At 44.1% G+C, this 16,321-nt stretch overlaps 1 protein-coding gene across 1 annotated transcript; it reads right to left on the bottom strand.

Moving 5' to 3' along the window:
- Nucleotides 1-1,813: 1,813 nt before the first annotated feature.
- T265_05166 (hypothetical protein) lies at nt 1,814-15,978 on the bottom strand (the record flags this gene model as incomplete). Its single annotated transcript, XM_009170098.1, has 5 exons — nt 1,814-2,350; nt 5,404-5,481; nt 7,577-7,984; nt 13,238-13,376; nt 15,566-15,978. 5 exons carry the CDS (start codon nt 15,976-15,978, stop codon nt 2,132-2,134), a joined length of 1,257 nt encoding a protein of 418 aa, XP_009168362.1.
- Between the last annotated feature and the right edge of the window lie 343 nt (nt 15,979-16,321).

Genomic DNA, 16,321 nt, shown 5'->3' with positions numbered 1-16,321 from the left:
ATGGAGGGTGATCGATGCAATGACCTTTCGCGCTAGCAGTTTCTTTCCAGGTTTGGCGTTTGGAGGTGTAAACACTTCGAAAAGCTTGGGATAGGCTAGCACCAACCCCCAGAGTAAATAATTTCCCTTCTTTTCAGTTTGACTTTAATTATAGTTAAATAAAATTTGTAGTTGCATGACAGTTTGCCATGAGTGCCAACAATGATGTTCCTGTCTCTAGTCGTTGCTATCGCCTTCTGCGTACTTACACGTCATCAGGTATCTCAAATTATGGGTAGCAATATTCAAAGGTTTGGTCTCCACTGAAAATCCACAAGCTAGTATTAGCATGGCGGGCGAAACTGAAACAAACACCCCTTCTGACAATTGCTATTGCGAAGAGATGAGAATTCAGCTGAATTTGAGAGGACCAACACCACAATAATTTTACTCAAGGTCCCGATACAAATAATGGGAATATTATTTACCAGTATTTTTTATTACGCATTTCGCGTATCTTCAAAAACGGTATGTATATTTTCCATACTGGAGGATCGTTATCATCCAGGAAGCATTGGATTTACCTACTTGGACTATGTGAAATTTGACTTAAACGTGAATCGTATTCTGTACTGGGTTTCAGTGAAACTGTATGCGGTTATACTTTTGTAGTTCTCATCGTAACATATATCAGTGGTATAACAATAAGTGACATCACGCGAGTTACCCACAGATCATCCTTAAACAGCTTTGGAATAAATTTACACCTACACTTGGTGGATCTACACTGCTGTGCGCTGCGTCAGTCATACGAAATCCCGATCTTGTATTAATAAACCAATTATTTTGTGTTCATTAATCAATTTAACTAACTTATGTGGAGCCATCTAATACTAAACTCACGGAACTTCTGTAAACTCAACATTTCATTGGTCAAATAGTATTAAACGACTCGGCAAACAATGCAGTAACATTACTGTATTTTGAATCAGTGTCGTCCATTCTCAAGTGGCCATTCGTTTCAGTTGGACTCAAAATCCTGTCGTCATAACTGGGGCGGACGGTTTGATATGACAAGGGTGACAGCTGCTTTTTACGCACTGGCTCTTTGCGACAGCCTCTTTGAATGGTGCTTCTTTTGATTTCCTTGTAACCTACTAATGGAGCAATCATTCTTTATGCATGCGTCTGCAATCAATGTGCTCTCACCGCTGGATTTACAAGACTACTGAAGAAATGCCCTGAGTTACTGGGCTGAAGCCAATGGTAGACCCTAAAAATGGACTACGTTAGCACCCCTCTAATCATTAGGAACATCTGGGAAAGTGGTCATTCGACTAGCTAGTGAATACCATCTTCAACCCTTTCCCGTTGCACAGAAGGAACTCTGACAAGTATTCAGTGTTCAACACTGATGCTTCACTGCTAGGCACACTAGAAAACAAAAAGGAACCTGTCGAAAACTATCCCAGGAACATTGCGAACTTCACCCAAGAAAACGGAACAGCGAGGTCACAGATCAGGAGTCGCGGACCGAAATGGAAGGGACAGGAATCTTGGATTTGACAAGCCAAAACAGCGGAGGTAAGTCGGGTTCTTACGTTGGTTCACTATACGCTCTGCCGAACCTAGGTTTGGTCTGATGTGCATGAGAGAATGGCTGTTTACTCAGAATTGGAAATTCTACCTATTTGACTGAGGTCCGCAGTATCGATTTTTCATACAATTCTAATCTGGTTTCGTGGTGTACGGTTTTCATGGTATATCCTTTCCGCATCCATTTAAGAGCACGACAGTAAACAGTGGACCAGGATGCGACTAGAAAACATGAACTCTAGGGTTTCTGACGAAACAATTTTTCACAAAAAACGCTGTTTTCCAGTTATCGGGTAGCCGATGGCAAAACAATAATAGCTTGAAAAATACGTATACAAATGGGTCTCACGTATTAAAAACCTGTTGATAACGGTGTCCTCTTACCGTACCCAACATAAATGCGTAGATACTAGGTATGGTTCATTAACTGATCTAAAAGTTTGTGTAGCAAGGGAAATTGCGATAAAAAGTCAAAGAACTGTATCACAAAGGAGAGAACCACACAGTTAGATATATGGGTAAGTGGGGGAGGGGAAACAAATTAGGATAAGAAAAACTATTTTGCACGGCGAAACAATAGGTCAACCAAATCACAAAACAGATGCTGTGCATGGCGAGTAACACAAGCATCCGGAAGGGTCCAATCCGTGATATCTCCCATGATTTCCGTTCGCATCTGCGCCTCGTAATCCGCAAATATTTGCCGCAAACGCAGTTGTTCGTACACCTCCCGTACAGCTGACTGTGCCACCGGATCCCTGCGGCCATAGTTTTGCTACAGAACAAAATTGAATTAGTAAGGAAGTGACATGTATGGCACGCGTATATCAATGTCAATTACTGCAGGAGGATGCAAGAGTCGAGATAAGCATTACGTAGAAATACAAGATTCAACGTCAAGAGCAGCATCAACAGTGGTAATTATCCGAAGGTTTGGCTAATGAAAGCACAAGTAAGCACACTGGGGTCAACAGCCCAGTGGTTGGAAGAACGGTGTACAAATGTGAGGCCTACCGTTAATGGTGTGCACTGGTTTCCTCGTCTGAAGTTGATGCATATCCGTTGGTTGTATGAGCACAGGGTAAACTAGATGACAGTGTTTGGGAAGACCACTAAACCTAGGGTAGCACTCATGGATGGGGGCCCGAAGTAGACACGAAACAGCGACACTGTTCTACCGGGATTACGGTATTTACAGTCATCGGAGCGTAGCAACACGGTAACGGTTCACGTGGGTTCAGGTTGCAAGGCTAAAAAGACCACAGCGAATACAATCCAACTCGGAACCTATGGCCACGTCCAGTATAACAACTAATACCAAATTTTGAAAGACAGTAGGTGCAGTTCTGCTAATTCGTTTACATAGTTTACATTACTTCATGGCGGCTTCTTGGAGGAGGACCAATCCGTTCCAAAAACATCCCGCGTCACTGCTGTCTACGAAGCTAGACTGTAAATGCCTAAAAAGGTGAGGATTCTCACGGTAACTGCCGACACAAGTACGAAATCAGTATATTGCCGCGTGCCTTCGGTCACTCTCGACCACTAGGCTACTTCATCTCAAAGCGACTGTCTTCGGATGGTGAGTCGGTTTCACAGATGTCCCGCCAACGACAATCAGAGGCAAGGTCACCACAGATTGAGACAAATCCTGACTGCAGGTAAGACTGAACCCTCACGTACCTGACTCGGCGGTATCGATCCAGGTTCTTAGCTGCTTTCAAGACGGCAGTGCCATCCTGGATGAACCCACCGAAAGTTGCACAGCCTCCTTCCACGCTTACTGGTAACGTGACCGAATGGCTGGGGTCATCGCTGATGCAACAATTTTCGGAAATTTGAGATGACGCTTTCTATTTCACCAAGTTGTCCAATGTTCCGAATGCGCCTGACAGCGGCGGTACAAAATTTTAAGTGTGCCAAATTCATAAAACCTCACATTAGGGTTTGGAAGACGATTGCTTAAATATACCAATTTATGTGAAAAAGTTGCCTTCATTCCACCTATATAGGGTCTCTGTGGTTTGAATAAAAATGCACTTAACTGCACCGCTAAGGAGGATTCGAACAGGAATTTTTGCACGTCAAGACGACACACGGGATGCAAAGGGTAAGATAAACACCAAACTGATGTTCCCATGGAAGATACCTGAATGACCTTAATTTGTTCAGGAGATGCCCGAGCCAAGCACTCAACAATCGGCCACGAACACTTTCCATCGGCGATGTCAGTGCCAACCTTTCCGGTTACCGCAACGTCACCGAAACAATCCAGGTAGTCATCCTAAAACGAAAAATATCGGTGATGGACGTGTACAGTAAACCCGTCCGACGGAAGTTCAACCGACTTTAAATCCTGAAAAATGTGCGATGGTCATTTTAAACAAGTTGGTTTTTGCAATGCACTACTCATTGCTGAAAGGAAAGTCAGTCGTCAACCTTATGGGTAGTGCATTACAAATATACATGTATTACGATATCTCAAATATCGTAGTGACTGAAACATGAGGCGGTCCGATGCAGCACATTCAGCTACCTGGAAACACCACAAACGAGAGATTCAGCTGGGTTCCAGGTGAGTCTCTCGAAAAACAAAATTAGTTTGCAAATGAGTGTAGTTCGCTGAGTTGTTTTTTGTTTACTAAAGGGTAATCAAACATACCCGCATATGACAGTATACTTCGGCCTGATATAACCACAACTTCCCCGAAATACACTTTTCAATTTGGTGTCAAAATTGAATAAATGTAGCACCATTGATTATGATCTTCCTTCTTTTGATAACTCTCGAACAAGCACACAGTTGTAGGAGAGTTAAAATTGGTTCTAGGATGAAATCGTATCCACTGCGTTTCCACTAGGGAATATTAACTATTGGTGATGTGTTGATGAAATATTGGTAGCTCGGGTGAGTTTATTGGTTGTTGATCAGGTGACTGCTGAACTGTTCGCCGAGCTGGCAGTCGGGCTTGCAAATGTTTCGTCACCATACGAGGAGACATCATCAGCGCGCAGTTGGGCGGGTACTTCTTCCTTGCCCGTGCGCGTATATCAACTGTCATTCTGGTTGAATGCTTATAACTATGGTCTGACGCCAGCTTTAGTTGCTCAAGAGCAAAAGCAAGCAACCTGTCAACCAGTGTCACAATGAAGTGGATAGGATCATTACACAATTTAAAATAGTCAGTAGAACAACTGATAACTGCCAATACAAATTGTTTTGGTCTGGGACAGGGAGACTAATGCATGATGCCTTGCAATTTTTTTTCCGCCAAGATCAAAACAGCTCAGCTTCGTAATAATTCTGCAACTTGGACAAGTGATGTAACTCATGGGTCAAATGGAGCACTTGTAATACGTTATCTGAATACGTGGTTTGTCGGAAACTAACGGAAGGAGCGGTAGTGAAGGTAGACCGCAGCGTGCGGCATGCCCATTTACAGCTGAACGGATAGGAGAGGATATAATGCAGATAACTTAAATTTATGTTTGTAGAAGAGCTCTTGGAAGTCATAGACTGTTGCGAAAGCTAGTAACAGTAGTTTACCGCATAAACACTAGTTGATTTTGCTGTGAACACAGAGGGCCGAGTAGCAATAGTTCTAAGTCAGTGTCGAAACGAACTTGTCCAACTTTATCCGACAGGCCAATCTGGTAAAGCGATCAGCCCTTGCGCGTCTCTGACCACCCAGGCAGACGAGTTCCTTAAGTTCGGTCCTGAACCCGAAAAACGGTATGTGGGATAGGTTTACGAAGTCGTGTGTGTATGTGGAAGCATTCAATGCATGGCAACTGTAATCACTATTTGTCTTATCCGATAAGGCTCACCTGTGCTTGGAAATACCGCCCCAGTTTGAGCAGGATATGGCTAGCAGCCGAATAGGATGCTTCATCGGTTGTGCCGGCCTGAAAAGATAAGAAAAAGCCGTGCGATTCCCGTTGAAACTTATATATCACGAAGTACTGTAGGACCGAAGCATACTACTAATTCATATACAATAAATTACTCGGGGTACTCAGACACCGAAAACAGTTAACCAGGCAGATAACCGTCAGGTATAGTGCCTTAAATTACTGAACATCCAATCTGAGGCTACTGAAGCGGTTGACGCGCTGGTTGCTTCCCTGAAGAACGCCAAACTCATCACTTTGAGTCACTGAACCACAGATGCACAGGTTATCGTGTAGCCGACATAATAGGTTTTTCCTGTTTCAACAAGATGTCATCAAGCTATCCGGAGAGCCACCGCACATCAGCGGGTTATCCAGCTGTCGTCTGAACGTCGGAAAAGCGTTTTAGGGTCACACCTTGTCGAAACGCTTCCATGTTAAAGCTCAACCTTTGTGCCAATGGATATTTTCAAAATCTTTGCCTTACGCGGTGTACGCTTCATATCTGAACTAATGACATCTATAGGTAAATCGTGGTTTGCGTCCATAGAGTAACTACCGAAAGTAGTCATTGGTGGGGTGATAGTTCGTCCAACGTAGAACCTCTTTAAACCTGTTCCTAATGGAACAACCACGAACTAACTTATTTTATTGTTAGGTATCGATAAAAACCTTTGCTTTAATCAAAAGAACCAGACATCTGCTGCTTCAATGGAATTTACTTTGGGGACACTGCGGCACCATACCGAAATCTGACAATAGATAGGTATTTGTTTGTTGGTCTGTTCACGGTTGGATTGCAATCCAACTAACAAAATCGGCGACCAGACCAACAACCAAGCAGCGCACCCAAGCTACCTACATTCTACAACATTGCCAATGCATAGGTATGCCTATGTAGTGAGAACAATGGAATAGCAAGAGAATGACTGAAGTTAATTATCAGGTGTGGTCTTTTGTGAGCGAATGAGCCTTGACAAGGATCTATACAAAAGAGAGACGAACGTGCGGTGGGTCTACTTACATTCCACAGGCAGGGAACCCGAATATCCTAGGGACAGTAAGTATATGATGAAGATGGAACCGAATTGAGGGGACTGCATCAAATAAGAGCATCTAATAAGTAACATTCAACAACAAATATGCCACTAATAAAGTGTCAGCATCTAATGGAGGTGGCGGTAATACAACCGGCCTGTCGGTTCCTAGAAAATTTTACAAAACAGTAGAATCTCTGAAAACACACTCGCCAAAAGGCATTTAGGATGACGGTATAAATAACCGCGGAAGCTCGAGGGAATTTTTCTTTTTGCTGATCACCAAACCTGTCTATTAGCATTGGAACCATGTAGAGGCAAGACTGACAGCGTTTCCCATCTGCATTTTCAACCACCCTATTTGGCTCCTTTGAACAAAAGCGTAGTTTAGGGTACTGCGAAAAAAAAACTTAATTACATCATACAAATCAAGGGCACATCCTTCGTGATACCAAGTCGTACCAGCGAAGTAATCTTTATTAGACATCTAAGCCGCTTCGCCAGCCAAACAGCGAGCGAGCAGCACTTAATTCAGTCTATTAAGGACTACCCTTCGTATGTTGAACAATTTCGTTCAAAACATCCGCAATGCATCTAAGTGCTAACCGCCTGAACCAACATTCAATGGTTTAGCAAGGGTCATGAGTATTGTCGGTCTAAGCTGACACCGGCGAAATAATCCTGCAAGCACCAAGAAACTATATGCAAAGCCAACCGTCCTCACTAACACGAATGCATAAAGATGTTTTTGAACCGCTACCAACAAAATGTACTACTGACGACCCACTGTCCGTCTAGTTTTGTTTCAGGTTCATAGGGCAGGCACCAGCCCTGAATTTCCATCATGCACTTATTATTATCCATTAAATGGCGGAATGGAGGGGAGGGGGTCAGGTAGAACCGAAACTCGAATAACGAAAAGCTAAACGGTGGGTTAGTAGTGGTGTGGGGTTATGACAAAATAGCATGCATTATCAAAAAGGCTGGAAACCACTGTATTACGGCTTTTTATCATGGAATAAATAACAGAAACAGTGTGAGTACGATTGACGGATAGGGAAAGCAATACTCACGATAGCTATTCCACAGGCAACGGGCAAATAGAAAGTGTAAAATCCCGTCTTCCAAGTACAAATTTCATTGAAATTTGATCGAGTAAACGAATCAAGAGGAAGGAGCTCGGTTGTGTTATCATTTGGAGCGGTTCGAGAATAATGAGAATCTAGACTTTCACCCCAACAAGTCCGATAGCTAACTTCATCAAATAACTGGAGAAGTTTGAGGTAACCCACAGCTGTAGTACCATTTCTGACAAACAGGCGATGAAGAAGGAACTTGGTGGTAAGAATCAAATGCAATCCGTCGTTCACAGCGATAAGACCACGGCCAGCTTGTTTCTGCATCAAAAACCAGGAGGTCCGGTTTCTTCGTGTTGGTGAGTTGTCGATAATGTCATCATGGATAAGGAAACCAGCGTGAAGCTAAACCGAAATAAGTGAAAATGGAAACGGAGGACACAACCATTTCAATGCACCAACCAACGATGTACGCGCGGTATAAAGCAGCCTTGTCCGGTACACTGTCACCAGTGAAGGCCTCCAGAGAGGCTGCCACCAAGCAGCCTCGAACTCGCTTACCGCCGGCTAAATTGTAGCGCGCAATCTAGAAAATAATGGAAACAGGGAGCAGAATTCTGAATTCTGGATGCTAACCAGAAAACAATAACGGTTAAAAAGTGCGAGGCGATGCGCAACAAAGTACGGTTGTCAGCGAAACAGGATGTCAAATATACCCACTGAACGTTGATGGACAAAGGATGAAAAGAACACGAGATTTCAAGAATATCATAGCCACGCTCATGCAGCAGCACACTCCTCAAAGTCCAGGACGTCTTTTCAACTATCTAGAATCTGGACAGGCAAAGATCATCTGACGACGCTTTCACGTTAGGCTTGCTGAAACGGACACATCTATTGCTTTTATTGAACAACGAGGTGGCATCAGTACGCTATCGGAGGGTGTGTATTTGAGTTCACATGAGGTTCTTGCACTAGGATGTATTTTTAAATACCAAACTTTGTTGTGGCTAGCATTTTCACCGGCCTATTAACCAACATGTGTGCTGGTTGTATCAAGAATTCAGTAATCTTGCATATTTGTGACAAAGGGACCAGCAAAACGTGGCTGAACTCTACAACGGTTGTCACGACTTTCTCGTAGTTCGTTAAGAACAACCAATATTCACGCCATTCAGCTAAGCTTGAGAAAAAAACAGGAAGTAAGTCATGGATGTGTATACTGATGCAACCAAAGAAACCAAACGTAGATATCACGTTTATCTACTTTGATTTATCAAACGCCTCAGTTTGTTTACTTTTCTACATGACATGTCCCAGCAAATTTTACCGGGTACGTTGACCCGACTAAACTACCAGGAAAGCTAAGTCCACCAAAGGCGAGGTTGTACGGTGAAGGTAGTGTACCAGCGGTGCACATAACGTCACATGACAAACAGGGCATGAGATACCTCCATTGTATAAACGTAACACATTAATCATAAGGTAGTGATACTGTTATACAATCAAAGACAGGTTTCACCCCTCTTGGGGCTCATCAGATAGGCAAAGTTCTCGAGTTTCTCTCCACCTTGTAAGTAATGTGTTACATCTGTACAACTTATTGGGATACTGGCGTATCGTATTAACTGAAACATGAGGCGATTTGGTGAAGCACATTCAGCTGAAGAACATCATAAACGAAAGGTTCTGTTGGGATTCAGGTTAGTTACCCATGAAAACCAAAGTGGCACGCAAATGAGCATATTTCGCTCAGGTCCATTGTAGTTTCTTTTGTGGAAGTATATCAGTTATTCGGTAAACCAGAAAGTGTCCCATTTTTAGTTATGAGGAGTTTTCTCCTCAAGTGGAATGTAATGTATGAAAATTCGAGCCAGCAGACTGGTCATTCCAACAAGAGTTATTCTATACAACTATATCCTACTTCACATGAAAGCGAACTACTCGGAACCAACCGGTTTAATCAATCTGATTTCGTCCTTTGTTGAGAATTAATGCTAGCCTTCCGAACACCTACAAAATTTATCGCTCCGGACAAGCATTGAAGTGAAGCAAGCCTGAAAAAAAGTTTTCGGTGACCAGCTAGTCCATTTCCACATTATTTTGGGACAAAGCCAGATTCTAGTCAAATGCTACTAACTTTGCTTCATAAAAGCCTGACGCCAAAATGACCTCTGCTGCGAATTCTACGAAGGCCATTTGTGCTTTAAGCCCCTCCCGACTATACACTACGAAGAGGAAGGGCTACGGGATCCCCAAATTGGTCCCGTTTCCAAGCTCATGTTGCGATGTTGCCAAAACTGCTGTCCAGCAAAGTACCGTCACCCAATTCATAGGAGCTTGTGTAGTTTATCTAACTCACACTTATCGAACAATCATATACAAAACAAACGAAACACCGCTGCTCCTTTCAGTAGGAAACGTTCACGTTCTGCACATCATTAATTCAGTTGATCCCCTCTCCCCAACAACAGTAGTCACTCACTTCAGAATTCTCGACTACTTTTTCCATCAGTTCTTCCGCCCTAGGAATAAGGTTTGTGTCTACACTTATTCCCCCTTCTGTCTTTCCACCGCCCCCATCGGGTTTTGATCACCTACTTTTGGCTCAGAAGGTTTCTCCCATATATTTCCCTTATTTGTGGCTCTAAGCCGCTCCATTATACCGATATCCTAACGACAAAGATGCGCACCACCCTTACATTTATCCTATGACCCAACAATAATGTGTACTCTCGACAATTTTAACGTCCACTACTCTGACTTGTTGGTACATCCGCGCGCGAATGCTGCTAGTCGTCGGGTATGAGATATCCTTGTAGGAAAGTAGTTAGTTGCCTGCCTGAATTCTGAAACTCAAAGGACAGTCGACCCCAGACCTCTTCGTAGCCAACCACACCCAACTGTATTTTACTGAATTCCCTGCCCCCCCCCATTATAAGTATTGCGTGTCTGCTTTACCTTCAATGTATCGCATACATTTGGTGTTACCTGTCTTCCGGTTGAGATTGCCGCATCTGCGATCACGTTTCAATTTTTAGTTGAGAACTTCACGCGTGTCTCATCGACAAGATGCTCTCATGTGAACAATATTTATTTAGACCTGACAAGACCTCTGGAGGGGTTGAGTTATTCTCTTCACACTGGACATGCTGGCGTCCTCAGCACAAATTTACATTCCGTTTGAGTGTCAATACATGCGACTCCGGCACAATCATCGTCTAGATTAGGATATGTTCGTCAGTCGCCAAGCAGCCGCTAGTACGAACATTAAACTTTGAGCTCTCCCTTCTGTTCCCTTGTTCTCAACTCTAATAGAGTCCTGAACCCGCACTCAAGGGAAGGCCGAGATATCCACTCGACTTTTCAACCTACCTACGCCAAATTCCGCCTCAGTTCAACCAGTGTTTTCATACTGTTATCTGCTACTCTTCATTTTAACCAGAGCTGAAGCCATCTGATTATCACACTACGCAGCTGTGTTCTGGAACTCGCTACAACCATATCCGGTTCCCATCATCTTTCCCTTTCTTCTGATGCTGTTACGTCATTTAAGAAATGTTTCTACGCATTCTTCGTTCCCAAAAACGGTTCCTTTTCTGATACGACCAACAGTTGCCTCATTCGTATCACCCTTAAGGCTATTCGTTTACACCAAAGCAGAACAAAAAGTGTAACCTAGGAAAGTTGCAGCAAGGGAGCTAGGTTATAATACCCATAAACTGCTTGCTTGGCACAGTGAAACCTTGCAACCCAACGGAGCAAAATACAAAGAAGTTTTGAAGGAAACTGCTTACAAGGTTGCTGAGAGCTCTTCGATAACCCACGACTGGTTTCATCCTTTTTGAGACTCATCAGGTAGGCACAGTTCCCGAGTTTCTGTGAACCTTTTGTTCTGCTTGAACCCAAGCAAGGAATACACGCACCGGCACACCGATTCAGTTTTAAGGGGAGACTCAACTGAATCTCATTTGGATTTTTCGTTTATGTACAACACAAATGCCCGTAAGCAAAGTAGCACCCTGAATGCAATCGTATCCTCAAGCAGGAAAAGAGATTGTTAACAATCAGTACGTCGGTATCCACTGGCAACCGACAGCACTGATGGAGGGTCAGCTGAAAACCAATGCGTTTCTCTGACGAAATCAGTATCTCCGAATGTCGTGATGTCTTAAAATCTATCACATTAGGATATCATCCACAGGAAATTAAGTTGGGGTGTCACATAAATCTCCAACCCCGCCACTTCTGCGAAGGTTCTTAGTTTGGTGGATTATATAGAGGTACCATTCACAACAATGCTGAAAATTTGCAGATGAGTAGAAAAACCCTCCAACGAATACTCGTGTTACGGTCGTCTCCCGATTGGTCTGCTCTCCGAGTCCTTTTGTCGTGCAAGCAACTATTCCGTGTGAGCCGTATTTGGTGCTGCCTGACCCTGAACACTTAAAGTTCTACGTCACACTATTTAAACGCTACGGGTCGAAAAGACTGAGGATAGTGAAGGAGATGAGTAGATTAGCGGACTCTCATAGAGAATATGATTGCATTGGGTCGCTTTGAGCAAAATATGAAATCACACAGGTGACAAAGGTGTACGGTACCATAGATCAAACAAACAACACACATTTGAGCGTGCCAAGAAAATCGACATAAAGATGATGATAATACTTGGAAGTTTGCTGAACCGGTTTCACTTTTCTAGAGATCCATAAGGCGGGTCTAGTCCCCGAAAATTATTTCGTACACCTACAGGAAGCTACGAGAAGCATGAGATAACGGAAGAAAAAGAAAACTTATAAACGAGTGCGCATTTGTGTACATGAGCTTCTCCCTTCAGTAACATCAGACGATTGGCCTGAAATGCTGTCCGGCTTATTCGTGCCATCTGAGCGTAACATAAGATTCACTCAGGAAAAACCGCTTACTTCGGTAAATACGGTTACAGAGTGAGTGTGGATAAAAAATCTAAGCAACGAAACGGCCAATCTAGTGAAGCCGTGAAATACTAAAATGCATCGATGAACCGATCGATTTAAAATACATCGGTGCACGCGAAGTTCGTTTGCCTGAAATACACTCACAAGACATAAATACGTGAATAACAAGCACTGAGTGCTCAGTATTTAGTACTTATTCAGCGAAGGTCTGCCAAGTTAGCTTGAACCAGTACGGCAATATGATGTATACCATACTGTTACATCACATATGAAGCTCACAAGAGACCAAACCTTCTGTCGGAGTGTTGCTGTAAATTAAAGTAAATCTTCGGTAGATAAGACCAACTGTAAGTCCATATTAAAGCAAGTTATGGAAAAAGGAGATGGGTCAATCATCCACCCATCGGGGGCGACAAAACATAGGCAGATGCTGAAAAGACTAAATGTTACAATAAAAACGATCAATTTGACCACTAAAAACTTCTATACATCTCACTAGCACGTTCAACGCCACTTCCTACGCAGAGTATAGCTAGTACGAGGCAACTTTTGTCGACATACCAGGAACACCATCCACAAGATCCAACACAGTATTCGCGTTGAACCATCTCAGAGGAAATTGGTCCTGACTCGAGATTTGACCGGAAAGGAGTCAGAACTCAGGAAGGAAAATAGTCGCAATACACCGAACGGCATATGAAAATTGCCAAAGTCTCACCTGAACAAGTTCGTCTGCAGAATTCTTCGGTCGCGCACACTCAGAAAGAAGACGTTCAAACTCCGAATAATATGCGTCGAACTCTTTGTGTAATTGAATCCAGCGGTTGGCGTCCATTGTACCGACACCGGCGGAGCAGCTAGGTAACGAACAAGCCTCCATGGTTGGTTGATTAGCGGAACAGCAACGCAAGGGTGTGTTAGCCGAGGGGAAATTGTGGATAGACTTTAATAAGGAATAAGCCAAGTGTTTTCCCATAAGCCCGACGGTATGAAAAAACCTTGCCCCATTCGAAAAAGCCGTCTGAATAAAAATATAAAACACACCACTGAGAACCGAAGGCACGCCGATTGCTAATAGGCAGAAGCAAGCTAGTTAGTTGGTTATGAGAATTTTAGAAGTACATTCCATCCACTGAGATGGGTTGCGTACCGCCTTCAAAGCATGTACCCCTGCAGTTATCCCGACCCCGCACAAGGAGGATCACGTGAACCTAGCTAAACACTAGCCTATGAACTGCTTCAGTGTAAACATGGTGCACCTGACTAACGCTAGTCACACTGCAAAGTCACCGACCAATTGTTTAAGGTCTTCAAATAGGAGACACCAAATTTCACAACCGGAGAACAAGACTGCGCTCACAGTAGCCTGTAGCCACGAGCCGTTAGTTTTAGCAAAATTCGTCCCCCACGCAATGACGCAAGTTGATAGTTGCTGTTAAGGCCTCAATCATGCGCCCATTGACTAGTTCTGTCACAAAACAGTCACGAGTAGCGCAGTTGCCCAGATAAGTAAACCAGCCTGGTGCTTCAGAGGGACGCATGAGGACTAAGCGACGCTCTAAACTCTTCAGCACCAGATACAACGACACCAGTGTTGACACTGGTGCCTCACTGGCGTACAACCATTAACTTCATGATTGTATTTAAAGCCCCAGAGTGAAAAGAGAAAAAGAACGCGTGAGGGAGAGGACCTATTACTGGACTATGTCGAGAATTCTGAGGTGCTTACACCTCCAAACGCTCAATCAAACAAGCTGGAAATGAACTGACAGCACGTACGTCACTGACGTCGGTCAGCCAGCACTTCTAGCAGTGTCTCCATCTAAGCGCAGGCGGGGTCATGGCAACCCCATCATCATCTTCGTAATCTCCCTCATATCCTTCTTTCAAGTCATACGGTGTCCAACTCGTGGTCATTGCAATCCTGTACGAGTCACCAAGAATAATATTTGCCTCGGTAGATGGTGTTTCAGTAAGCATAGCACGTGGCCGAACCATCGTAGACGATAGTGCTGGATGTTTTCTCAGATTGAAGTGCCTGCAGCACAACCAAATACCCGTTTTCTAATCACCTTGTTACTAAGACGCTGAAGCCATCCAAAACTAGCAACGCTTCTGAGCCATCGGTGGCCAAAAACGTGAAGATAACTCACATCATCTGTCCACAGAGACCATGTCTCGCACCCATACAACAACACAGCCCTTGCTGTAGCATGATACACCCGAACCTTGATATCTGGAGATGCCTTTTTGACGCTAGAAATGGCGCAAATTAGCAAACATGATTCGAGCGCTTGAGACTCTTGCACTAACCTCAACAAACACATTTCCGTCAGAGCTAACGCAATTGTAGCGGAATGCAAAATGTTCCAAAATCTCCAGTTTTCGGAGAATGCATGTTCTGAAGGAAGACTGCACTTTGAAGGTGTAAGGCGCATGCATGACGGTGTTCAGTCTATTCAACAGGGCTTATGCTTCGCTTTGGTCTTCAAAAATGAGGACTGGGTCATCCGCGCAATCTAGATCAACATGGCTCTCACCAGCAACAATTTCAACACCTGGGATTTTGAAGACCTTCCAGCGTTCGACGCATTATTTTAGCAAGTATGAAGTCGAGAAAGAGTAGAGAGAGCGGACATCTTTATCGACACCATATTTTGTAAGAAAGCTTTTGGGGAGCTCATAATAGACTCCCGCACATCTAGAAGTATGTGAGTAGAAAGATCAGATTATGGTAAGACTTCTGGGACACACCCTGTTGAGCAAGTGTGAGTTGCCAGCACCGACCGATCAACAGAATCGAACGCACCCTTGAAGTCGAAGAATACCAGGACGTTGGGTCATCTGCACATGTGACATTGCTCTAACACCTGATAGCGTGCGAAGATGTGGTCAACGTAGTCGCTATCCGGTCGAAATCCCGCTTGATTCTCACGAATTAAGGCTTCGTGTGCCACCGTAAGATGACGATCAGTGATGCCAGAAGCCTTGTCACACCTCCGTGGTTACTACATTGAATGCGAGCACCCTTTGTGAAAATGGGTACCTTAGATATGTGGGCTGCTCTTTCTTCCAGATAGACCCAAATGGGCTAGACAGGCACTGGCTGAGAAGTCCATCGTCATCCTTGAAGAGAGCAGATGGAAAGTCATCAAGACAAGCAGCAGGATGACGCTTGATGAGGGAAATACACTCGGGCACTTCTGAGACTGAAGGCGGCTCCATATTCACGGTCCATCTTTCTTTTGAAGGCCAGGATTCTGGATTGGAGGTAGCAGGTGGCCAGCTGAATTGCTGTTCGGAGTACTGTGCCGAGAAGTCCAAACATTCTGCTCTGCTGCATATCAGCAAGCCAATTTGGTCCCTGATTATTTCGTTGACAAGAGGTTTTCGAGGGCCAGTCGAGCGAATCAAGAGGTGCAGATTGCGCACGTTTCCCGCATTCTTTGCATTTTCCATTTCTTCGGCCTTTCGGCTCTGCCAAGCTTCTCGGTCTGTACATATACTCAGTCTCACATGGCGTCGACAGGTGCGTTGGGTGGAGTTGTGATTGCGGCCGGGAGGAATCTGTCGCCGGGTCCCTAGCGAAGACACGGTCCTATCAGAGATCCCATGTTTGGATGAGGCTGGCTGGATTGTACCGCAAGCAGAAGTTCTAGCTTTGTGTACCGTTTCGGATATTTTTTCCAGTGGCTTTTTATGTCCAACATCCGACTATCCGGCGAGCTGGTGCTGATAATTTCATTTGAGTTCTGCGTCTGATATCTAAATCTTGTCTATCGTCTTGTGATGGGCTCAGGTT

Source organism: Opisthorchis viverrini (assembly GCF_000715545.1).
Source record: "Opisthorchis viverrini unplaced genomic scaffold opera_v5_93, whole genome shotgun sequence".
Lineage (NCBI taxonomy): Eukaryota > Metazoa > Platyhelminthes > Trematoda > Opisthorchiida > Opisthorchiidae > Opisthorchis > Opisthorchis viverrini.
Note: the sequence above shows the minus strand (reverse complement) of the source record. Positions and strands in the feature narration are given on the sequence as shown.